Source organism: Haliotis rufescens, unplaced genomic scaffold, assembly GCF_023055435.1.
Source record: "Haliotis rufescens isolate VD_foot unplaced genomic scaffold, xgHalRufe1.0.p SCAF_6, whole genome shotgun sequence".
NCBI classification, from domain to species: Eukaryota; Metazoa; Mollusca; class Gastropoda; order Lepetellida; family Haliotidae; genus Haliotis; species Haliotis rufescens.
Genome location: NW_025964334.1, coordinates 2397605 through 2424423, shown reverse-complemented (window position 1 = coordinate 2424423; position 26819 = coordinate 2397605). Strand labels below are relative to the sequence as shown.

The 26819-nt window shown below is 40.1% G+C and overlaps 1 protein-coding gene across 4 annotated transcripts in view; it reads right to left on the bottom strand.

The window, feature by feature from the left end:
• The window catches only part of LOC124149796 (solute carrier family 13 member 2-like), a 56326-nt gene that overhangs the window by 12565 nt on the left and 16942 nt on the right, over window positions 1-26819 (bottom strand). For 3 of the 4 annotated variants that reach the window (XR_007218740.1, XM_046521580.2, XM_046521579.2), the window contains exons 3-8: window positions 6881-7030; window positions 6194-6309; window positions 5492-5697; window positions 4609-4678; window positions 4097-4291; window positions 3623-3751 (exon numbers count right to left, since the gene is read on the bottom strand). Coding sequence is in view for 3 of the 4 variants with exons in the window: in XM_046521580.2 (XP_046377536.1) it covers window positions 3623-3751; window positions 4097-4291; window positions 4609-4678; window positions 5492-5697; window positions 6194-6309; window positions 6881-7030 (866 nt within the window). In the remaining variant the exon portion in view is untranslated. The remainder of the gene's footprint in view (window positions 1-3622; window positions 3752-4096; window positions 4292-4608; window positions 4679-5491; window positions 5698-6193; window positions 6310-6880; window positions 7031-26819) is intronic. The other variant, XM_046521581.2, reaches the window with a different exon arrangement.

Sequence of the window (26819 nt, the reverse complement as noted above, 5' to 3'; positions counted from 1 at the left end):
TCATTAGAAGACAAAAGCAGTAACTCTAGGAAGACAAGGTAAGTCATCATTGGAAGACAAAGGCAGTAACTCTAGGAAGACAAGGTTAGTCATCATTGGAAGACAAAGGCAGTAACTCTAGGAGGACAAGGTTATTCATCATTAGAAGACAAAGGCAGTAACTCTAGGAAGACAAGAGACGTAACACAAGGAAGACAAAGGCAGTAACTCTAGGAGGACAAGGTTAGTCATCATTGGAAGACAAAGGCAGTAACTCTAGGAAGACAAGGTTAGTCATCATTGGAAGACAAAGGCAGTAACTCTAGGAAGACAAGGTTAGTCATCATTGGAAGACAAAGGCAGTAACTCAAGGAAGACAAGGTTAGTCATCATTGGAAGACAAAGGCAGTAACTCAAGGAAGACAAGAGAAGTAACACAAGGAAGACAACGGCAGTAACTCTAGGATGACAAGGTTAGTCATCATTGGAAGACAAAGGCAGTAACTCTAGGAAGACAAGGTTAGTCATCATTGGAAGACAAAGGCAGTAACTCTAGGAAGACAAGAGACGTAACACAAGGAAGACAAAGGCAGTAACTCTAGGAGGACAAGGTTAGTCATCATTAGAAGACAAAAGCAGTAACTCTAGGAAGACAAGGTAAGTCATCATTGGAAGACAAAGGCAGTAACTCTAGGAAGACAAGGTTAGTCATCATTGGAAGACAAAGGCAGTCACTCTAGAAAGACAAGGTTAGTCATCATTGGAAGACAAAGGCAGTAACTCTAGGAAGACAAGGTTAGTCATCATTGGAAGACAAAGGCAGTAACTCTAGGAAGACAAGGTTATTCATCATTGGAAGACAAAGGCACTTACTCTAGGGGATAAGGTTAGTCATCATTGGAAGACAAAGGCAGTAACTCTAGGAGGACAAGGTTAGTCATCATTGGAAGACAACGACAGTAACTCTAGGAAGACAAGGTTAGTCATCATTGGAAGACAAAGGCAGTAACTCTAGGAAGACAAGGTAAGTCATCATTGGAAGACAAAGGCAGTAACTCTAGGAGGACAAGGTTAGTCATCATTGGAAGACAAAGGCAGTAACTCTAGGAAGACAAGGTTAGTCATCATTGGAAGACAAAGGCAGTAACTCTAGGAGGACAAGGTTAGTCATCATTGGAAGACAAAGGCAGTAACTCTAGGAAGACAAGGTTAGTCATCATTGGAAGACAAAGGTAAGCTACCCACGGCATGCTCCGACCCAGCGTGTGACACCTTCGTTACACTATCGGTAACATCGTTGCCGTGAGTGTGGAAGCGGCCATTACAAGTATCGTGGAATCTGCCCTCTAACCCCAAATGTAGTTACGTTTACATTTTTGTTTTTGTCTTTGGAAATGCCATCATAGCCATTTTTTTAAAGGGTTACGACTGACCAGATTTCCCAGATGAATTTACCCTTTTGTTTCTTTAAACAGATCGCAGCCGAACAGAAAATCAACAAACTTCCCACTTACATTCTTACTACTATATGATAGTTGAAATGAAATAGAAATTCAAACTGACAAACAAAGAAAATAATTTAGCTGGGGTAAGAGTAATCCGCGTCATCACTTGTTTGTAATCATAATGGTCAGTCGGGTGCGATTTCAATACCAAGCATGGTTGTGGCTGCCTGACACATTAGAGAGCTGTGACTGATTGCAGCGATAGTATAGAGAGCTCCGCAAACGGGCTTTCGCTGTGAGGAGCTTGTACACTAGGAAGACAAGGGATGTAACTCTAGGGAAACAAGGGTAGTAAATCTAGAAAAACAAGAAATGTATCTCTAGGCAGACAATAAATGAAACACCTTGGTGGCAATGGCTGTAGCTTCAGGGAGGGAAGGGGTATAACTCAAGGTAGACAAGGACAGCAACTCCAGGAAGGGAAGGGGTATAACTCAAGGTAGACAAGGGATGTAACTCCAGGGAGGGAAGGGGTATAACTCAAGGTAGACAACGACTGCACCTCCAGGAAGGGAAGGGGTATAACTCAAGGAAGACAAGGGATATAACTCCGGGCAGGGAAGGGGTATAACTCAAGGTAGACAGGGGATGTAACTCCAGGAAGGGAAGGGGTATAACTCAAGGTAGACAACGACTGCACCTCCAGGAAGGGAAGGGGTATAACTCAAGGTAGAGAAGGGATGTAACTTCAGGGAGGGAAGGGGTATAACTCAAGGTAGACAAGGGATGTAACTCCAGGAAGGGAAGGGGTATAACTCAAGGTAGACAAGAACTGCAACTCCTGGAAGGGAAGGGCTATAGCTCAAGGTAGACAAGGGATGTAACTCCGGGGAGTGAAGGGGTATAACTCAAGGTATACAAGGACTGCAACTCCAGGAAGGGAAGGGCTATAACTCAAGGTAGACAAGGGATGTAACTCCGGGGAGGGAAGGGGTATAACTCAAGGTATACAAGGACAGCAACTCCAGGAAGGGAAGGGGTATAACTCAAGGAAGACAAGGGATGTAACTCCGGGCAGGGAAGGGGTATAACTCAAGGTAGACAAGGGATGTAACTCCAGGAAGGGAAGGGGTATAACTCAAGGAAGACAAGGGATGAAACTCCGGGCATGGAAGGGGTATAACTCAAGGTAGACAAGGGATGTAACTCCAGGGAGGGAAGGGGTATAACTCAAGGAAGACAAGGGATGTAACTCCGGGCAGGGAAGGGGTATAACTCAAGGTAGACAAGGGATGTAACTCCAGGGAGGGAAGGGGTATAACTCAAGGTAGACAAGGACTGCAACTTCAGGAAGGGAAGGGGTATAACTCAAGGTAGACAAGGGATGTAACTTCAGGGAGGGAAGGGGTATAACTCAAGGTAGACAAGGGATGTAACTCCAGGAAGGGAAGGGGTATAACTCAAGGTAGACAAGAACTGCAACTCCTGGAAGGGAAGGGCTATAACTCAAGGTAGACAAGGGATGTAACTCCGGGGAGGGAAGGGGTATAACTCAAGGTATACAAGGACTGCAACTCCAGGAAGGGAAGGGCTATAACTCAAGGTAGACAAGGGATGTAACTCCGGGGAGGGAAGGGGTATAACTCAAGGTAGACAAGGACTGCAACTCCAGGAAGGGAAGGGGTATAACTCAAGGAAGACAAGGGATGTAACTCCGGGCAGGGAAGGGGTATAACTCAAGGTAGACAGGGGATGTAACTCCAGGGAGGGAAGGGGTATAACTCAAGGTAGACAAGGGATGTAACTCCAGGAAGGGAAGGGGTATAACTCAAGGTAGACAAAGGCTGTAACTAATTAGAGGCAAAGGGCGTTACACCAGGGAGACAGGGGATGTAACTCCAGGGTGACAAGGGATGTAACTCCAGTATGACAAGGGATGTTACTCCAGGTGTTCGTGAAAAGGTGATCCTGTCTCAACGGTGACATCCTTCACAAAGGCAAGGCATGATATGGAACTGCATTGGATATCATTTTGGTCGCTGAAACTCCAGAGATACAAGGGATGTAACTCTAGGAGACACATGAAATGGTAGATATTATAATATAGTCATTGCGACTGCCGTCTTTAATCATGTATTAAGGCTAAAGGAAATCAGGTATAAAAGACAAAGACACATTAGAAATAGGGCGTGACTCACGACTTCCCAAGGAACAGCGTCTGTAGCCACATCCACGCCAACATGATACACAGCAACGACACAGGCAGGGCGAATACCATCCAATTTACAAAGTTCACTCCCGACTCAAGTCCATACGTGTTAAAGATTCTAAATAAAAAACAAAATGTTGAAAGCAGTTTGTATAGTTTATTATATTTTCCTAACAACACATAAAGATATTATCAAGAACATCTACAATTTCATTGTAATTTTTTTGTGTACATCGTCGATGTTTTTACGCATTGTAAATTTCATTTCATGCAGTAAATCTTGTATTTATGATTTTTAAACGAGTAGCCCATCGCCACCAGAAGATATCAAATCAACTCTATGGATGGTGGGGTGGCCTTTTAATAAGCTCGTCACGTTGGAAACACCAGGCTTTACCACCAATAGGTATACATTATTTTAAGAGCCCTTTAGGATTCAGATTCTATCCACGTAACAACTCACATGTCTGCTTGAACCTGCATGATGACGTTTGGTGCTGAACCCGCCAGTGTCCCGATGCCGCCAATATTGGCTGAGTAAGCAATGCACAGACAGAAGCCCTTACAAAGACGGGTAAACTCCATGGTGTCACGGCTTCTATCGGACGGGTCAAACCCTGGAGGAGAGGCCGCGGTTACATTGTTCTCTCTGAGTGTTCTGTAAAAACGTAATGCAGCTGTCGCCCAACATGGGATGTTGGCTATTGGCAATAATTTCATGAATATAAATAACTAAGCCCAGGTAAGTTGGTAATGTGAGCAGCGAACATTGCTATAAGGATACGATGTCGCACGTTCACTGTCCAACAGTCAAAGAAACAAGTACTGAGGATCTGGAACCTGAATGAGTTGAAAGTAAAGAAAGGCACATGAGTGTCTGTTTACTTAACGTGGCAGCAACATGGAGAAGTGGGTAACTCTAACATGTTGACCTTTCGGGTTAGATTTTCTTTTCTTCTCAGAGAAGAAACTTACGTGTCATCTTTCTCTTCATCTGTGCCAATCACGTCAGCGTCACTCCTTTGGCTGCTGCTGCTTGTCTCATCTGTGAAATGTCAATATCATTATAAGGGTGCCTTCAGAATGCACGTCATTATTGAAGGGTCACCTATGTATGCAGGGTGTCAAACATGAACATCTGCCACCCAGCGTCAATAGGTCTGAGTATGTTGACAATGTGATCAACAGTTGACGAACATGTGCCTGTGTAACACTGATTGGATTGCTTTTATGACGATGTAATTATTGACAAATCGGGTAGGGCGGAAGTGGGTTGTTATGAACATCACCTTTCAATCAAAGTATTTGATTGGTTGATTGTGAACCAGGACCTGTACAGACTACTTTATTTCGAACCGGAAAATACCGTTTTTTAACGCTGGATATGCAACAGAGAGAAAACTGATGCATTATTACTCTGGGTAGTTAATTATCAAATATAAAACGTCACCGCTGGAGAATAAAAAGTCTTATGAGTGAGTGAGTGAGTATGGTTTTACGCCGCTTTTAGCAATATTCCAGCAATATCACGGCGGGGGACACCAGAAATGGGCTTCACACATTGTACCCATGTCGGGAATCGAACCCGGGTCTTCGGCGTGACGAGATAACGCTTTAACCACTAGGCTACCCGACGGCCCCACAAAGTCTTATGATGATCTGCCAAAACCCATTCTTATATCACATTCGTAGAAGGCAACCTAGCGGTGAATGGATCACTTAAACATAAATGATGACCCCAGGTGTTTGCGACATAGGTACGCATGGACTGTCCTGACGGTAGCACCCGCCACCTCTACAAATTGAGTATAACAAGTGTGAAGTGCAGAAATACTTCAAGAGGAAAGCAATACTTTACACTTCAACGGCAGGTTTAATCTCTGTTGCTTCTCACCTGGCTTTAGCTCGATCTCTCCTTTCAACATTTCTTCATTTGACTTGTATTTGATCTTCCGAAGTTCGTCCAGGACAGCATTGACGATCGGGATCATCATGGCGGTGGTGGCGATGTTGCTGATCCACAAAGACAGAAACCACGTCGGCAGCATGAAACCAAGCATCAACCTCGAGGAAGAATGAAGGTGTTACAGGAAATAATGGAAACAGTATTACTCCTGTCCATCGACAGGCATCTTTGATCGCCTTTGTACATAATCACTCTCAATGATTTTACCCATAAGGGTACACATCACATGCAATACATTTCCAATATACACACATGTATTGTAACAATTCCCAAAGACGTCATAGTGCTGCAATGACTGGAACAAAAATGTATGGCGTCCTCCATTATTTATGATGTCATACTCACCAAACAAGCATTAATCCATAAGTCGAATGTCCATTTCAGTGGTGTTGCTTTGTAGGTTTGACATAACTAGCATTTGCCAATAGCTTATATATATTATAACAAAGGCATAGCCTGTTCAAACCTACAATTCGTTATATCGGAAAATATTCTTTAGTCCCTCTGCAGGTTGGGTTATACTTCAAATATGAAGTGTTGACGAATTTTCAAATGCAACATACTACCAAAAATTGAATACATTGTTTCACATACCATCTTGGTTGAACCCCAAATAAGGTGAGTGTCTTCAATGCGATCCTCTTGTGGAGTTGACAATTCTCGATGGCAATGGCCAGTGTAAGACCCCCAATTATAAACATTGTTGCTTGCTGTAAAGATAACGTTCCTGTATTTTGAGGTTGGAAATTGATGCGGTGATCGAAGAATAAATTGCATATTAACTGCTAAAACAAACACGCCATGATCATTTAACTGTTGGCTTGGAGGCACTGTCTAAATCAATTTTGAATATCAAATGATAACATTTTGATGTGGCTGCAATGCTAGGTCACACTGAAACAACATTTGCAACCTCTCATACACATACTTTATAATTCTAGCTGTGTTAGAGGTTGTGTCATGCTGATCATTCATTAAGTAAACAATATTTCCTGTCAATAATCATGGACCAGATCGAGTCCGTGTTTGATATCATGAGCAGCTTTAGATTTACCACCTGATCCATTAAGTCGCCTTTCACAAAAAAAACAAGAGCGTGTTGGAGACCTATTTTTACACAGAATCACTGTGTTGATCGACTGTCATGAACACCTGGTACCATCACTATTTGATAGTGATTCATAAATTCATGCTTTTGAATCATTCAATGGGCTCTGCATTTAGTAGAGATGTCTCAGGATTATGAAACTATTTGCAGTCGCTTTTGTACGTGACACACACCTTGATGTAGTTCCCGGCAACGTCAGATGCCTTCATGACCCCGAATAAAGGGAAGACAACCACAGGGAGAAGAGCGGTCACCGGAAGGGGAATGCATTCCGTGATCCAAAACACTGCCATTAGGACAAGACCATAGGCACATTTTGCCTCCTGGAACAAAACAAAGAATTCCCCTCTGTTATGTTAAGAAATATAGACATGAAATGTTTGTTGTTGTTCCCCCAACAAGGCCTCAAATAACATAACCATTTCATGCAAGCATCACTACATTAAATGTTTGATCAAAGAACGTGATACAAGTGACATATCAAATAATGTCACTTACACGCAAATATGTCAACTGAAGAAGAGTGAGTGAGAGGTCTTACGCCGCTTTTAGCAATATTCCAGCAATATCACGGCGGGGGGGGCACCAGAAATGGGCTTCACACATTGTACCCATGTCGGGAATCGAACCCGGGTCTTCGGCGTGACGAGCGAACGCTTTAACCACTAGGCTACCCGACCGCCCCAAACTGAAGATGAAATCTACCTAAACCACGGCTCACTACTGTAAACTATTGAAACTTGAAGAATTATCAATTCCTCTTTTGTACAGGATTCCAAAGCTCCATAACAATCCCTACAAAGAGAGACATATTGCTGGGTCCAGCAAATGTACCACCAGATCTCTGTCTCAAAGATAATCATAATCTTCGATACAATCAAGGAATGGTTTTTTTATTAATATATACACAGGAAGTGTTTGAAACAAATGGAATTAATAACCTCAAACATTCAGAGGATTTGCTCGAATGTTTGCAATCTCAGTTACATATCTATATTCGGTGGCTCAGGACAATTTGTCAAAAAAGATCTGATGTGTACTGCGAAAACAGTATGAGAAATGTTGCACTTCCTCAATGATAACATTTTGAGGGCAAGACATTTAGGCAAGAAAAAGTCATCCCCATGAGCACTAAGCGTGTTAATTTTAAAGCTTATTTACTTCTTTATGCAATTAAATCAGAATTTCTGATTTGGCCAATAAGGGGGGGGGGGGGGGGGGGGTGGGTGGAGATTAATTCATATGCAGCCTATTCCAAAGATTATGTAACAATACGAATGACAGTTTGGAATATATATATATTGATGAAAGCCTGGTTACGTCAATATAGGTTTCAGTGTCCGTGCTCTTTCAGACAGACAGACAGACAGAAGTTTATTCAATATTTTAGGCCATATGACCTATAGTACAGTAGTGTTTGTTTTTTGTATCAACATTGTACAGTCACGTGTAGGTAATAATAAGTTTACATAAAATATTAACGTCTAATTTCAAAAATCTTCTTCAGGAATATTGACAGAGATGATATTGTATTTGCATTGCAGGAGTTCAACAAATTTCTCATCAGTTGTTCATCTTTGTACATAGTTGAAATCATAGGGAGGTATCTATTTCTAAGAAACTGATAATATTTACAAATGAGAAGTACATGAAACTCATCCTCAACATAGCCTTCATTACAATAACGGCATAAACTACTTTCTTTATCTTGGACATTTTTCTTTCTGAGATTGTTAACATTAAAATTATGTAATGATATACGTAATTTACACAAAGATCTTCTCAAAGTTCTATCCTGAAGTACAGATACATATTTTTCAGGAACAAGTAAAGATTTTATATTCGTATAATGGCATAAAAACCTTGAGGACGTTTCAGTGTCCGTGCTCTTTCAATAGTGATGGAAACAACTTTGGGGTAATTGACATCGGACATTTTCAAAGGACAAAATGTGAAAGATCGTTAAACAGCCCTAACAATACTCAAATTGACATCTATCAATATCAGACATCATTATTATTTCTTACGAACTAACAAGATTATTCTAACGTTATACCACCCAAGAGTAAGTACACGTAGATTACATCAATAACGTTCGTTGAAACATTTCATTGGCAGTAATTCTACTCAACAAACCTCTTTTCGATCATTTTTAACGCGCCATATGTCATACAAACATTGGTTCGTTGTGCAATCGAAATCAAACTTTACAGCTCATCTTATCCATAAGCGATCAACCCAAATGCAAAAATGTACTGCGTTCATCATTGTTAAAGTTATGTTAATGTTTTTAGTAGTTGTATTATACATGTATCGCGTGTACCATCGACAGAAACGGGGGCCGAGGTAGCACATGTTAAACCGACCCTGACACAATTTGTTCACACAGTCAGGTAGTTTGATCAATCTCACGTGTCCCTTAGTCATTTCATATGAAAACAGATAAGAACGTTATTTGCCAAAACGGGCGAGCATGCAGGACAACTGGTACACAAGAAATCGCGGCACAGCTATGAGGTGAACATGCCCCATCGAGCACTTCGGGTCTAAATTGGCCATTCAATGTTTACGTGTTGATCATAAACTTCCTGCCTATATACACTATAACACCTTAATTAACATTAACGATCATAGCTGTCGTTCTATGTCTTAGATTTGGATATTTTCTGCAACTCAGCATCATTAACAGAACGACAACCAGCGCTGTGCTAAATCGCAATGAACAAAAAGTATTTTATTTCCAATCTTATAAATTTCTTTTTCAAATTGGTTGACTGATATTATAATAGTCACGAGTATGTGATATGGGTCCATAATCAAAATTCAACTGATTTACCCACCTGAACTGAACTAAAAGAGACCAATGAAACCATATATTCTGTTTCGTCTTTAGATCTATGCATAAAAGTGACAAAAAGAAGAGACAATGAGAAGGCTTAACAACAGGGATGACATCAGCGTTCCATAACCTAACTTCCCCTTTATGTTGGAGCGCCATTAGCACGTGTTAAAAAGCTGTCCCATCAAGGCTACAACATTCAAGACCCGAGCAAAGCTTTCACGAATTTGTATGGTTGACATGTTGACGACATTTCCAAATTTGATGCTTCAGCAACAAAAAGTATGTCTGATGCAATTCCCTATTTTGACTTTTGACTCACGTTCGTGTGGGCTTTTTTCAGGTGAACAATTAACATGCCTTTGCATGTGTTTGTGATGGGGCGAACACCTGGTATTATCACTATTTGATGATGATTCATAAATACATGATAATGTCGGAAGCGTATATGGATTTTTATCCAGTATTATTTTAAACATTAAAAATTTTAAAAAAACAGGGTTGGATCATCCTGGCACAGTCAGTCTGTTTAGGATCGTCATCAGCTCAGGGCCCTCGCCCCCTCTACACGCGGCCGAGACAACGAATGTGACTTCTCCTAGGAAGCGCTGCCTAGTCGAACCCACCCTGAACTTTTTCAGACAGACAGACAGACAGTTTATTCATTAATTAAGGCACCAAGGCCCATAGTACAATGCAGATTGGATATTAACATCTGTCACTTGATGTACATGATCAGATTTTAAATCTAGTTACACATTCCTCAATATAAAGACATGTTTTAATGAATACAGAAACAGCATGGATCATATCAGGATTTTCAGAGTTTTGCAGATTTATCATTAACTGACGATCCTTAAAAATACCTTGCAACATGGGGAGAAATTTATGCCTTAAATGGGAATACGTTTCACATATAAGTAAGACATGGTATTCATCTTCTACTTCTCCGGATGAACAGTTTCTACAAATAGAGCTTGCAATATCACCGTCTTTGGACCTGCGACATACATTTACATAAAAATTGTGTAATGAAAGATTTCTCACATCTGAAACCTAATTATTTTTACCATTATCATAAACTTTTCGGAGAATGTGAAGACTCCCAAACCAGATTGTCTATTGTATTCTTGGCAGAAAAAAACGGGTACTCTCCCAATGTCAGTCAGCAGATTGGGAGGTCCGAAACTTAAGGCACCGAGAACAATGGGTATCGGACAACTTGGCGACTGGGATGCAAGCGTGACATTTCGAAAGTAAGGTCCGCATATTTGCCATATTTTTCCTAAATATTGTCAATCACATTAGTGTCAAAAGGGACAGAGAATTCAATGATACAAATGATTTCATTGGATTTATAAAAAAAATGACAAGATCAGGTTTGTTGGCCTGGATAGGTCTGGGCCTATTTCAAAGAATTTTGTATTTATCATGTTCAATGACGCACTCAGCATATTCTGGGTCGTAGCATGGATGGACCTCTGTGTCAAAACCACAAGCATGTCGAAGACGGTAACAAACTCATTGAGCCTCATGTCACTTCAGAAACTGTGTTTGTGCCAAAGCTGGGCATCCATTGACAATGTGTTGGACAATCTCATAAAATTCACTGCATTATCTACCTTTCATATTGACATTTTGATTCAAAATCACACATTGACGGTTTCGAATGGGAAGTGACTGGTCCTGAGCAGCAAATGGGAAGCATTCTGTTTCACTTTTCAGACCAGTCGACTTCATCCAAAGGAACGTCTCGGTAGGGTTGCTGATCTTCTCAACATATTGCACGTAAACTCGATGCAGTGATCGTTCAGATAGCCCCGCCTTTATTATTGTTATTGCTATTCCCTCGCAATAGTCGCGTTACCTCGCAATACTACTGCATTATGTCTATATTTATGCATACATGCGCGTCACATTTTGGACCATAAAGTAAATATGAACCGGATTTCAAAAATCAAATGAAAATAACCATGGCGCGTGTACGTGAGCAGAGCAGCGGAGTAGAATTACAATTACAAATTCAAATTACCTTACCTTACTCTTACCCTTACCATAACTCAAATGACAGGAGCATAAAGCCTCTCAGTCAATATGGTACACGAGATGTCTGTCCACTTATGTCGTATCCGTTATTACCTACTCTGACCTGGAATCACTACAGGCTGTGTTCGAATCAATCAGCATCATGGCATGAGTTGGCTGCATTCGGGGAGGAAGAAGGCTGGGATGAACACATGTTACATACAATGGGGGAAGGTTGAAAAAATATGATACAGTCCTCAGACCATTCACAAGACCAAATAGCGTCCATTCCAATTTGGAATGAACGTTGGAATGCTTTGGAAAGATCGCTCATTCCAAACTTTCCAAAGCTTGGAAAGATCGATCTTTCCAAAAAATCCAAAATTGGAATGGCAACATTTCCAAACATATTTCCAACACTGGAAATGTTTGGAATGACTTGGAATGGTTTGGAATGGTTTGGAATTGTTTGGAAATATGGTTAGAAGGAACAAGTTAAAATATGTTTTATCAGTAATTTGAACAATAAAAAGACTATGAATTAGGGGCTTTAGGGGTTGCTTATATAGTAATTTTTAAATTTTGAGATTTGGAAAGAATGCCAAGAGTGGGTGGGGGACGAACTAAGGGAGCTGTGTGTGTTGGGTGGTTGTTAGATAAGGTAGTTTTGGTTTTATTATTTTATTTTGGGTTTAAATGCGACTAATTAGTCCTGTTTTAATTAGGTTTAAACCTAAGGCTTTGAATTTTTCTAATTTATTTTATGGATTTAGGATTGATTCTAGTGTAAGTCCGGTTTTAAGATTTAGGGTGGTCTGTAGTGTTGTTCGGTGTGTTTGGTAGTGTGTGCAGTGAGTGAGTACGTGTTCTGGTGTTTCTTGTTGTTTGGAATGTGGGCAGTTTCCTGTTGTGTGTAGATTAGCTATTTTACGGTGATTATTTAGTTTGGTGCGGCCTGTTTGTAGTTTAGTAATTATTCTGTCGATTATTTTGGATGGGTGTAGTATTTTTGGTTTATTTAGGGTTTTTTTGAGTACTTTCCTGATTTGGCTATTTAAGTTTTGGTATATATTTTGCCATTTTTTTGTTGATTTTTTGTTTAGTGAGACTTTTGATTTCTGATTTTGAGCTGGGTAAGTTTAAGCTTATTTCTGGGAGTTAAAGGGATAATTTTGCTGCTTTATCTGCCTTTTCATTTCCAAAGATTCCTACGTGGGCGGGGGTCCAAATGAACTCTATTTGTTTACCTGCCCTAGTTAAGTTGTTTGAGCTATTAAGTATTTGATTTATTAGTTTGGGGTGGTTTTTAGTGTTTTTATTTTTGAGGGCTTGTAGTCCACTGAGGGAGTCGGTTAGGATGAGGATTTTTTTTTTGTTTTTTAGATTGCTGATTGTGTAGTGCTGAGACAACTGCTGGCTGATATAGAAGATTTAACGTTCGCTTTCCGACTGCAGCGTATTTCGCACACGGGCCTGGCCGGACCATTTAGTGTATTCCGAAAAGGGTGAAAGTGGTGTGTGCAACCCAAGAGGGGGCTTTTAGGGGTTGCTTATATTGAATTTTTGAGATTTTTAAATTTGGAATAAATGCCGAGGTGGGTGGAGGAGGGAACTAAGGGAGCCGGTTTAGGTGGGTGTTTGTATTTTTATTGGATTTTGGATTGGTAGATTAATTAGTTTTTAGATGCGCTTAATTAGGTCTGTTTTGATTAGGAATACGCCTAGGGCCTTGAAGTTTTCTAGTTTATTTTGAGGGTTTAGTGGTTCATCTAGAGTAGGAACCTTATTTAGATTGAGGGTGGTTTGTAGAGTGGTTCTGTGTGTTTGGTAGTGGGTGCAGTGGATGAGTGCGTGTTCTGTGGTTTCGGGTTGTTTGCAGTGGGGGCAGTTGCCTGTGGTGTGTCTTTTAAGTTTTTTTAGGTGGTTATTTAGGTTCGTGTGTCCTGTTTGGAGTTTTGTAATTAATCTGTCAATTTTTTTAGAGGGGTGTAGGATTTTAGGTTTGGCTAGTGGTTTTCTGAGCACTTTTTTTATTTGGCTATTTGAGTTTTGATATTGATTGTGTCATTTTTTGGTTATTTTTTGTTTGTTTACACTTTTAATTTCTGATTTTGAGATGGGTAGGTTTAGGCTTATTAGTGGTATTTTAAGAGATAATTTAGCTGCTTTATCGGCGCTTTCGTTGCCGTAAATTCCTACGTGGGCGGGGATCTACAAGAAGGTTATTTGTTTGCCTGCTTTTGTTAGGTCGTTGGAGATTTTAAGTATTTGGTTTATTAATTTAGGTCGTTTTTTTGGTATTTTTGTTTTGGAGGGCTTGTAGTCCACTAAGGGAGTCGGTGAGAATTAGGATTTTATTGTTGTTTTTAGATTGTTGGTTATGCAGGGCTGAGGCCATGCCAATAAGTTCGGCCGTGAATATAGATTGGTTGTTAGGGAGTCGGTAAGATTGTGTGGATATAACTGGTTGTGTGGTATGGACTCCGAAGCCTGTGTGGTTGGAGATCGGGTCTGAAGATCCGTCAGTGTATATGTGACACCCATTTGGCCAATTTTCATGTATGTATGCAATTGTAGTGGTTTTAGCTATGTTTGGGTCGGTTTGTTTATTTATTTGGTTAGCTAGCGTTGTGTCTATTTGGGGTATTTTGAGTTTAGGGGTGAAGATATTTGATTTTTTTCAGTTTTGTTTCAGATTTTGAGTTTGGTGTTCATTGAGGTAGTTAGTTATTCTTTGGGATATTGGGGTGAGTAAGGGGTGTTTGCGAGCTAGAGTTTGGTTTCTTGGGCTTATGTTTTGGTTAATTATGAGACAACTAACACTGCAAACACGAAAACGTCGTTTTTTCCGTATATGGTCATTGGACGGAAAAACGACGTTATTTGGACGCTTTGAAACCATCGTTTTTTCCGTCCAAATAACGTCGTTATTTGACATCGGAATTTACTGGGAGAGAACGATATCATCAAGCTCCTCCCTTTCTTGATTGGCATTGTCAATCAAGCAACAGCGTCTACCGGTATTCCTACTTAGCGGAAGTACTGAAATCAATCGTTCTGCGCATGCGGATTGCTTAATGCCTTGTCCAAATTTTCCGTTCTGTGCATGCGCGATTTCGCGTATTGTTTCCACTATATGTCACCACTATTTAACAGTGATTCATAAACACAGTCTCGTGATGAGTTCGGAATCGTACAATGTCGCTTTAATTTATGGCACGTACTTGATCGGCGCGTATTTCCCATTAACAAATACAATGATAACGGTAATAATTTTAGTCAAAATAATTAGGAAAGCGCAAGGCTCAGACACGTCTGAGTATAGGAAAAGGATTTATACTTTCGAAAGTTATATACTCGTCAAATACGCAAAAGAATATCAACCTGCTTTTAAAACTTATTTTTGTAGAAGGTGATCTTGGTGTTTATTGCCAGATAGTATATGCATATACATTTTCCAGATATTGCTTATTTTAATGTTTATTAATAGTATTAAGGTTCGTCCGCCTAATTGACGGGATTCCACTTTCTCATGACACTTAAACATAGTTCTGTTACTGTAAACAGATTAGTTTCAAATTCCAAACTGGTGATATCTATTCAGACTAATGCTTAGTCTCTAAAACTGTATAGTTTTGAAAGAAACAAGTAACTCCATTTAAATTGAAGAGTCACATGGAAGTGCACCAGAATTATACACTAACACGTCCCATTTTAATTCTGGAAACCCAAAAGTCCAGAAACTCTACGCTCTTTGCCCAGTCTCGGTTAAAGGTATTTACAAAATTAAACATGCCGTTTTCATGGGAACATACCAAGGAAGAAAAAATGAAAAAAAAATTGTTTAAAAACTCAATATTTAGACTATGTCGCCCATGGGCCTGCCCATGGGCGAAGTCTGGCCCATGGGTAGGCCCATGGGCGAGAATATGTTCCTTTACTTAAAATTCATGTTTTTGTTTCGCAAATACATTTAATGTATTTATTGAAGTATCATGACACCAAATTTAACTCATTTTAACTTAATTCAACGATTTTATAGCGATATTGAAATATTTCGCCCATGGGCGAGAAAAAGGTTTGGCCCATGGGCGAGAATATGTTCCTTTACTTAAAACTCATGATTTTGTTTCGCAAATACATTAAATGTATTTATTGAAGTATCATGACACAAAATTTAACTCATTTTAACTTAATTCAACTATTTTATAGCGATATTGAAATATTTCGCCCATGGGCGAGAAAAAGGTTTGGCCCATGGGTAGGCCCATGGGCAGGCCCATGGGCGAAAATATGTTCCTTTACTTAAAACTCATGTTTTTGTTTCGCAAGTACATTTAATGTATTCATTCAAGTACCATGACACCAAATTTAACTCATTTTAACTTAATTCAACGATTTTAAAGCGATATTGAAATATTTCGCCCATGGGCGAGAAAAGGTTTGGCCCATGGGCAGGCCCATGGGCGAGAACATGTTCCTTTACTCAAAACTCATGTTTTTGTAGCGATCTTTAATGAACCCGGCCTTACCTCTCAAAACGTTTTGACAGTTTATCATACGAATTCATGTGCGTGTACTCCAATTCATTGGAGTTATTTTCCACAACATTAAATTTTAGTTAGTTTCTATTTCATTTCCCGTTTTTTATGTCCCGTTGATACATCACACTGGGCAATTACGTGACACTAGGTATGCAATATACAGGTACGCGTGCGCGTATTTTAATGAAAAAAACTATTCGTCTTTTATTGCATAACGTTTGGCTGAATATCTTACATTCTAACGAAATCTCGAAATAATTATTTAATTACAAGCAGTGTCGAACTGACCAGTAGGAATTATGTTTCAATGCGATTGAGGAAAACGTGAGTGAATATTGTGACACTAAAGCAACTTTTAACTGCATTGTCACTTTTGGTATGAAAATGGTAATAGTAAAGAAAAACGTAACAGCCTTCTTATGATAATTCTCATATTCTCATTAGTACGTTGTGTCTAATTACAGTGTCGGCCTTATTTACAGGTGATTCTACAATACTTGTTGTCGGTCAATTGCAATCTGCCACACCACGCGTGAATAAACAGTTATGCAGGTGTTGCTGTGGGCAAATACCTAGCCTGTACATGTATATTTTTGTGGATACATGTATTACATATTTTCGTTGATATGTGGATATATTAAGCACCAAGACACAAACAGTTTATGAAAGATGAATTTGTGCCTTGATATATATATTCAACGCGAACGAAGCTTGTATTTTCTCCGCGATCCTGATGTGTATCATCGTTTAATTGGTCATTCATTAAAAGTATGTTGTGAGGCGATATCAAAGGAGCCGCTCAATATACACAGTGTCGTCCGTTTCGCGTGAACTACCACCCTACCCTGTCAGTAAGAGTTATGTAATCGGTACACAAATATATTTGGTGCGATGTCAGTGTGGAAGGAGTTTGAATTACGTCCGCCAGTGGCCACAGAAAGTATAGTACCAATCAACAAGTTCAATGCCGTACTAATAACCTAGTGACTCTCGTAACAACGGCTGTCAATATGTCTGCTACATCTACCATACCATCATCCCTTTCACAACTGGCGTATTAACGGTTTATTCAAAAAATTATTGTAGAAATGTCGTTACCAGACTAACGTACGTCGTATTCAGTCCTCAACTGGATGTCACATTCCTTATATCAGTTAACAGCCCTGTTTGTGAAAATATTTACTAGACATAAGATTTAAAGACTAATAAAATCAATTATAAGACCGCATAGACCATAAAACCGAATAAAATATGTCTTGGTATCATCTCTTGTGTATTAGATGATGGCAATGACCGGAAATGTTATAACGTTAGATTAAGAAGGAGAAACATTAAAGTGTTTTACAATACTTGGAAACATGAGCAACAAGATGTAGCAACATAAACATGCATGGAATAGGGACAAAGGATGAAAACAAATTGAAAAGGATTTTAATACAAAATTAATCGAACTAAATAACTTGCCTGAACAGAAGGGGTACCCAAACTTGTTTGACAGTTATTCGTGTGTTGTAGACTGTCGAATGGGACTCATGTGTGTACGTAGGGTCCGCATATCTATTGCAAGTTTTATTACTCATACACTTTCTCTTTTTGTGTTTTGTTTGTTTGTTAGTTGTTTAACGCCACACTTAGCAATATTTCAGCTGTATGACGGCGGTCTGTAAATAATCGAGTCTGGACCAGACAATCCAGTGATTGACATCATGTGCATCGATCCACGCAATTGGAATACCATGACATGCATCAACCAAGTCAGCGAGCCTGACCACCCGATCCCGGTAGTCGCTTCTTACGACAAGCGCTGTCGCCCTTTTACGCCAAGAATGGTTTGTTGAAGATCTTCACGGGTCTATTGAATGCAGGGATTTGTATAAAGTCATCAGACAGCATACAATGCCAACTAAAAATTATACTCAGTGTCTCCGCAAAGTAATATAGTACGGTACTTAGAGTACATGTGAGATTGTACTCGGATTAGGGAGATGTTTAATCCATATAACGTGTTATTATTCTACCTAACAATGTATTTAATGAAATGAATGCAAAACAAACTCAACGGCTAAAAGGTTTCATTGAAAAAACTACCCCTAGTCTTGACTAATAAAACAACTGCAACCCGACACAGATTAAACGCAACTTACAAACACAATCATAATCTGGTTAGTCTGTATCACTCAACGAGGCCGCTTACTCTGCCCACAGTATGACAGTATTGGGCAGTTCAGTAATTAGGAGCCAAAACCAGACAGGTACGTTGGTCACACTTGACTGGTCTGACTGATGATTAGGTCGTCTGACAATTGGGAGTGAACCATAGCAAGAAGTATCTGCGAAACTATTTGCTCCTTTTATGGGACCGATTAGTTTTATGACCATGGGCCTCGGCACAAGCGTGGTGTTGGAAGACAAGTTATACATGTACATCCGATATGGTGACTGTTTTTCGCTATTCATATTCTAAATACATTCATAATACCACAACATTTTAGTACTCCTTGAAACTTTACAATCACTTCAATATGTACAATAGATTGAACGAGAACACTTGATATATTGCAGATTATTAAATCATTGTCTCTATTATCAGCCGCTACGTTTGTATCGTTTGCATTGTACAAAGATATATTTTATCTGTCCTTTTGCAGATTTAGCCTCAGAATGTGCTCATTCGAATTAGGAACGAAAATAATTGCTTGTCGTGAGTATATATGATACAGTTAAAAGTTACTTGTACACTGTAGACGTATTCACTTTAAAGTCGCATACGACCTTCGCGAGCGAGTTGAATGATCCAGGTTAATTGGAACGAAGTCTAGAAAGGGTTATAAAGTTTTGTATTTGGTAATGTGTAGGTTTGTTAAATATAATTTTCTAAATTCCTTTTATTTCAATATGTAAAAACATAACTATGCGCTTAAAAACAGAGCTGACTTGATGGGAGATAGCCACCTCAGTTTGTCTGTTGGACACGGTTTAACCTTACTGTGTCCTCACCCTGGTTACTTACTTACTTATATTAGGGGATTTTACGTGCGCTTTCCGACTGGAGCGTATTTCGCACACGGGCCCGGCCGGGCCATTTAGTGATATAAAAGGGGAAGCGAGAAGAGTGCAACCAAGGAGGGGGGTTTAGTGGTTGCTTATATAAAGTTTTGAAATTTTGAGATTTGGAAGACATGCCTTGGGGGAGTGGTTGGGACTAAGGGAGTGTGTGGGGGTGAGTTGTTGTTTTTAGATGTTTAGTGTTGGTGGTTTAGTGAATTTTTAGATACGATTAATTAGGTCTGTTTTGGTTAGGTAAATGCCTAGGGCTTTGAAGTTTTCTATTTTATTTTGGGGGTTGAGGATTGCTTCTAAGGTAAGAGCTTTATTTGGATTTAGGTTGGTTTGTAATGTTGTACGTTGGATGAGGTAGTGGGTGCAATGTAGTAGTACGTGGTCTATGGTTTCTGGGTGAGTGCAGTGTGGACACTTCCCGTTTGCGTGTTTTTTTAGTTTTAGAAGATGGTTATTTAGTTTGGTGTGTCCTGTTTGGAGTTTGGTGATTATTCTATCGATTTTTTTGGATGGATGGAGGATTTTTGGTTTGGTAAGGGTTTTTTTGAGGACTTTTATGATTTGGGTGTTTGTGTTTTGATAGAGGCTATGCCATTTTTGGGTGATTTTGTGTTTGTTGATACTTTTGATCTCTGATTTACTTATTGGTAGCTTAAGGCTTATCTCTGGTATTTTTAGGGACTGTTTAGCGGCTTGGTCGGCGTTCTCATTACCGTATATTCCTACGTGGGCTGGTATCCAGGTGAGTACTATGTTTTTGCCTGCCTCTGTTAATTTATCTATACTTTTGAGAATTTGGTTTATTAATTTGGGGCGGTTTTTGGTGTTTTTGCTTTGGAGGGCCTGGAGTCCACTTAGTGAGTCTGAGAGTATTAGGATTTTATTTTGGTTTTTAGTGTGATGGCTGTGGAGGGCCGTGGCGATACCCATGAGTTCTGCGGTGAAGATAGATTGGTTGTTTGGGAGTCGGAAGGATTGCGTATTTCTTATTGGTTGGGCTATGTGGACTCCGAAACCTGTGTGATTTGTGAATGGATCAGCAGATCCATCTGTGTAGATGTGGCACCAATTTGGCCAGTTTTGATGTATGTAGGCTAGTGAGGTGGATTTAGCTATGTTAGGGTCAGTTTGTTTGTTTATTGTTTTGGCTAGGGAAGTGTCTATTTTGGGGATTTTAAGTTTTGGGGTGAATACGTTGGATTTTTTGCAGTTTTGTTGTAGGTTCCCTATTTGGTGTTCGTTGCGGTAGTTTATAATACGTTGGGAAATTGGAGTGAGTAGAGGGTGTTTCCTAGTTAGTGCCTGGTTTTGGGGACGTATGTTTAGGTTTAGGAGATTTTGTAGAAGAGGGTTTGATTGAGAAGCTGCCCAGAAGTTTAGTGTTAAGTGTTGCCTACGTAGGTTTAGCGGCATTTCTCCTGTGAGGGCCTGAAGTGACGTAAGGGAGGTGCCTTGTTGGGTACGTGTGACTAATTTGAGGGCTTGGTATTGGATTGAATCTAGTTTTTTGGTTAATGTTTCGTTTAAGGTATCGTATATGGCACAGCCGTAGTCTAGTTTGGATCTGATTAGGGATGTATAGAGGCTGAGGAGGGTATCTTTAGAGGCACCCCAGTTGGAGCCGGTTAGACATCTTAGTGTGTTTAAATCTTTGCTACATCTTGTGGTTAGGTTTTGGACGTGGGCATCCCAGGAGAGATGTTCGTCGAATATTAGTCCTAAGAATTTAGTTTGTTTCTGAAATTGGATTGGTTTGTTGTTTAGTTTAAGGGTGGGGGTGGCCCGTGTCATATTTTTATGTTTAAATACTATTCCTGTGGTTTTTTCAGTGTTTAGGGAGAACCCCCATTTATCGGCCCATTGTTGTATTTTGTTTAGTGATTTCTGGAGTAAGTCCTGGGATGTTAAAATACTTTTAGAACGGATCCAGAGGGCTCCGTCATCTGCAAATTTGGAAGTATTTATTTTAGGGGATAAGCCATCAAAGAGATCGTTTATCATTATGTTGAATAGTGTGGGGCTAAGAATGCTGCCTTGGGGTGTGCCGTTTTCTAGTGGACACTGGTCCGACAAGGCCTGGTCTATACCCACTGTGATTTTACGGTTTTTAAGGAAACTTTGGATGTAGTTTATGATTTGACCTTTTAGTCCTATTTTTTTAAGTTTTTGGATTAGCCCGTTGTGCCATACCATATCGAAGGCTTTGGAAAAGTCCAGAAAGATGCCTGTAGTATATTGTTTATTTAGTTGTCCTGTTTTAATATCCTGTTCTAGACGTGCTAGGTTATCTAGGGTTGAGCGGCCGGGAGTAAAACCGCTTTGGTCTGAATTAATTATATTATTTTGGGTTAAGTAGTGTTGGAGTCTATTTTTTGCCATGGATTCCATTACTTTGCATAGGTTAGAGGTGAGCGATATTGGCCTATAGGAGTTGGCTTGGTTGGCTGGTTTACCGGGTTTAGGGATGGGGATAATGAGAGCTTCTTTCCAAGGATTTGGAACCTGGCCGTTTAGATAAATTAGATTATAGAGTTTTAGTAGTGACTGGAGTAGTTTGGGCGGGAGTTTTTTTATTATTTGGTAGGAAGTTAAGTCTAGACCTGGGGCTGTTCCTTTTTTCCTATTTTGAAGTACGTGGTTTAGTTCTTCTATTGTGTACGGTTGGTTTATTTCTAGGTTGTTATTGTTTGGTTCTTGGATAGGTTTGGTTTCTGCCTGGAGTTTTTGTTTGAATTTATGGCTGAAGTTGTTATTGCTACTTATTGCCGAAAAGTGGTTTGCTAGGTTATTTGCTTTTTCGCTGGGAGTATTTGAGTTGTTTATGTTAGGCGTTTTTTTTTGTTTTTTTAAGCCTCTGACGGCGTGGATTTTGCGCCAGACTGTTCTGGCATCTGTGCGATTATTTAGTCCCTCGCAGAATTTTTTCCAGTCTCTGGTTTTTGCTATTTTGACTAGTGTTTGGACTTGGTGGTTTAGTTGGTGAGCTACCGGTATGTGATTATGGTCGCGTTTGGCTTTATTGAAGGCTGATTTACGTTTTTTCCTAGTTTGTTCTATTTCCTCGTTCCACCAAGGTACCGAGGGCCTACCTGATTTATTTGGTTTTTTGAAAGGGATTGCGCTTTTGGCTGTGTTAATTATGAAGTTGGTTAAGTTCTGGCAGTATATTTCTGGGTCATTATTTTCTATGTTTTGTAGGTTTACTTGATTGCAAATATCTTGGAATTTGTCCCAGTTAGCTTTATTGTAATTGAATTTGGGCTCTGAGCTTTCAGTTTGGTGGGGGACGTTAGTATTTCCTATGGTTATATTTATTGGGAAGTGGTCACTTCCTAGGGGGGCGTCGTGAACTTCCCATTGTGTGCTTTGAGCTAGATCTGCTGTGCAGATTGTTAGGTCGATAGCCGACATGTTGTTATTTCTTTTATCGTATCTAGTGGGTTGGTTATTATTTAGAAGTACTAGATCGTTGGCCTCTATCCATTCTGAAATTAGTTTGCCGTGGTTATCTAGTTTATCCCCCGTGCCCCAGGAGGGGTGGTGGGCGTTAAAGTCTCCTAAGAAGATGGATGATTTGGTGCTTAGTTGTTTGAGAGTATTTAGATCCTCCGGTTGGATTTTTTGTTGTAGCCAGTGGTAGATATTTACGATGTTTATTTTTTTGTTTTTTAAGGTGATTTGGACGCCATTGGCTTCTAGGTTTGGGGTATTGACTAAGATTTCTTCGTAGTTTATGTCCTCACGGATAAGTATAATTAGGCCTCCCGATGCTCTTAGTGTTTTTGATTTAGGTCGGTCTAGTCTGACTGTGTTATAGTTTGGAAGGTTAAATTTGGATTTGCTTGAAAATTTGGTTTCCTGGATACACGCTACATGTGGTCCCTGTTTAAGTTTAAATCTAGCTTTAAGTTCGTGGCTGTGGGAGTTAAGCCCGTCCGCATTCCACTGGAAGATATTTAGGCCTGTCATTATTTGGGCTTTTAGTGTTTGGAGATTATGATTTTGGTTTAGGTTATAATTTATAGTCCTGCGGTAGCTAGGGTGTAGCTTGCGTAGAATTCTGGGTAGGTTTGGGTTGTAAGATTTAGTCTACGAGCTACTTGGTGTAGGTTAGTGGCTTTAATGTCTGGTTTGATTTCTTTCAGCAGGTAGAGTAGAAGGATTGTGAAGTTATTTAGTTGGGTATTTAAGGGTGTTTGTGGTTCAGGTTGAGTTTGAGGTTTGCGTTTGCGGTTTTTGAGATTTTTGGGGGCCGACCGTGTTATATCATTTATGTTAATCTGAGTTTCGGTTTGGGAGTCATCTAAGTTAATTAGATTAGTGTCCTCACTATCCATGGGGGTTGTTTGAGTGTTTGGTTGTGTCGTGCTGGGTATTTCAATGGGTTGAGTTATGTTTGTGTTTTCGGGTGTTGCTTGCTCGTGTCCGATTGTTGTTGCCCTGGTGGCTGTGGATTGTATGGTGTTTGGGTGGGATATGGCGGGTATGGTGAGTTTTGGTTTGCGTGCGGGAGTAGATGCAAGGACTGGTTTGGGTGTGGCGAATGTTGGCGGGTAGTGTGGGGTTTGGGTGTTTGTGGCTGTTGCGTGTGGTATTTTCATGGGGACGCCGTCAAACGGGCTCTGTAGGTGTGGTTCGTTGTTTGGTTGTGGTGTGGGTAGCAAGGGTGTTCTTGGATGCTGTGTCAGTTTTCGTGTTTGTAATTTGGCCGAGTCGATGTCTATGTGTCTGTTGGCCTGTTGGGTGAGGGTGTGTTTGTGGGGGCATTTGTTGGATAGTGAGGAGTGATTGGTTGTTTTGCAGTGAATGCACCAGGGAGTGCAGGATCCTGGACATTGAGGTTGAGCGCAAGTTCTACATTTAGTTTTTTGATATTTACAGTCGTTAGCGGTGTGGTTATATTGAAGGCAGTTAGTGCACTGTTTAACTTGTTTGATGTAGGGTTTAACTTCTAATTTAGATGACGCTCCGAAGGAGATGTGTTTAGGGGCTACTGGATATTTATCTGATTTTTGGAAGTTTATGATGACTATTGGCGTGTTGGTTATTCTACCGTTCCTATTTGAGGTAATTCTCCTAGTGCTGGTTATTTTAGGTTGGAGGGTGTCTGTGTTAAGATTTGCTTCGTTACTGTATAATTCTAGGTCTTCCTCTGACTCTCTAGGGTTTACTCTGATTACTCCTCTAGTGTATAGTTGCCAGTTTGGGGTTTGGTGGGTTACTGTGTATTGAAAAATTTCCGTTATTTTTTTGGCTGCATTAAGTGAGTGTTGGTCCGGAAAGATGATTTGAAATCCTTTGTGAGCTTCCCTGATTTTATCGAAGTGTATTTTTTGTTTTTTAAACCATAGTCCTACTTTATTAGCGGAGAGTACCTTACTTAGTGTGTTAATGGGGCCAGCCGCGCAGAAGTAGAGAGCGAACGTGACCATGGATGCAGGGATGGAAGGTGATGTGGGTGTTGTGTTTGAAGCGTCCAACTTCCGTTTTTTTGGGTTTGTTGTGGTTGCGGGCGAATCCGAAGTTTTGGTAGGAGAAGCGACTGTAGTTGGCTTTCCGAATTCGTGTGGGATGAGGGTTTCAGGTGTCCGATCGGAGGTGTTGTGGGCCTCCGCTGGTGTGGGTGTCTCTGTGCAGTGGATGTCTGCCTGGGTGATTATACGTGTGTCGGCCATGTCTGTGGTTGTGCGTAGGTTGATGTAGTGTGTTTAGGTTTTGTTTGGGGGGAGGAGAGTGAGCTGAGCTTAAGAGGGGCTTTTGTGTGTAGAGTGGGTGACTGGGTGAGTGGTGTTTGGCTGGCTTCTGCGCTGTTTGGGTTTGTTGGTGAGTTTGTTTATTTAGTTAGGAGATTTTTTGAGGGTTGGTGTTTTAAGTGGGCTTGGGGGTGAGTTACTTTTGCCTAAGTTTGAAAGGGTGTGTTTGGATAGTAACTAAGGGATTTGTGGGTTTGGTATTTTAAGTGGGCTTGTGTGTGATTGGTTTTAACCTAAATTGTATGGGTGTGTTGTGATAATTACCGAGGTGTTGCTCTTGGGCTGGCTATCAGTGGAACTGTGCTGGCTTCGGAGGTTTGCTGGGTGAGGTTGGCTTGGTGGCTGGATGGCTTGGGTGGCTTCGTAGGCTGAGGAGGTGTTGCTAGCTTGGAGTACAAACTGCGACCCTGGTTGTTGTTACCGTTGTTATAAGGGATTAAGAGCTACGGCTCATTGCATTTTTGGTTACAGTCTGTATCACTAAAGTGGACATGTGCAGGTGAACTCTGTTCAAGTAGTATATGAAATGCCCCAAAATGTGAACTCCAGACAATAATAACCTGAGGGTAAATCCACGTGCGTCTGCCTTTCCCCTCGTTCACCTTCGAAATCCTTGACTATTATATCATGCCAGAGTTCTGAAATTCAGTGACAATGTTGCTGAACAGTAGAATCTGATGGACGTTTTGTGCAGAACCTGTTTGACACTATGGGTTCCAGGACCATTAACACTCTGAGCTGAAAAAGTTTGGTCCTAACCGCACCCAACATCTACAAGTTTGTAAGCTTGTAGACATCATTAAGAAGTAATTAACAGTCCCATGCTGAGACCTTTCTCAAAATTCAGACCGGTGGCAGGCTGCCAACAAAGAGAAGAAAATATCGCAACCCCGACACGAGTGTGCTCAGTCAAACAATGAACTTACGACCGGCAGAAAACAACTCCAGTTGAGTATGCCGATGCTGTATCTCAGCCGTGTTGGCCTGAAAATTTAAACATGCTAATTAAATCCAAAATCGTATAATTATTTTTAATAGAAACCGTATCTTAATTTGTTCTTGCACTGCATCATATCGTGTATTTCATCTGTATATGTGTAATGTGTATATGTATCAATGACTACACTTATACCGCATATTCTGCAACAGACTATAATTAATCACCTTATTATTGTCTCTCCATTTACCATGGCTGACTGCACTAATACCCTTTTAACAGTGGACACCGATATCAGTATACATGTAGGCTTTTTGTTCAAAAAGGAATATGCAGGAAATTATATGTAACAATTAACTGTGTACTAATTACATGTTTCAATGTTATCAGTTTTACGTTCTGAGATACAGTGATGTAAGCATCTTCTAAAATCTTCTAAAAATATAATAAAATACAAAACTCTCTGCCGTAATTTTTTTGTGGAAATCATTCGATCAAGTAAAAATGACTGCGTGACAAGACGAATCAACTATTTATACCCGATAAAAGAAACTGCCGTAGTTTAGGAACAGTGCTACAACAAGACATTTGAAATTTCTAACAAGCAGATACATTAGAGACAGTGACTAGACTACAGGTACGTAATCCGTATCAATCAAAGGTGTAAAAAAACTGAAAATCATATCTGTAGGAGACCTACCAAATTACCAAGTTTTATCATTACTATATTTATTTATTACAATGCAAATACTTTAGTGATACATTTTGTAGAGGAGAGGGCATACACACAAGTATATTGCTTCCGTGTGTGAATGCAGGTTGTACTTGGTATCTCAGTTCTCAGTTTCATACCGGTTGTATAACTGAATTTGTATATGGAACCATGCGTACAGCATGACAATTACTTGCTATTCGTCAGTTTACAACACACATAACACGGTCAAACAATTTTAG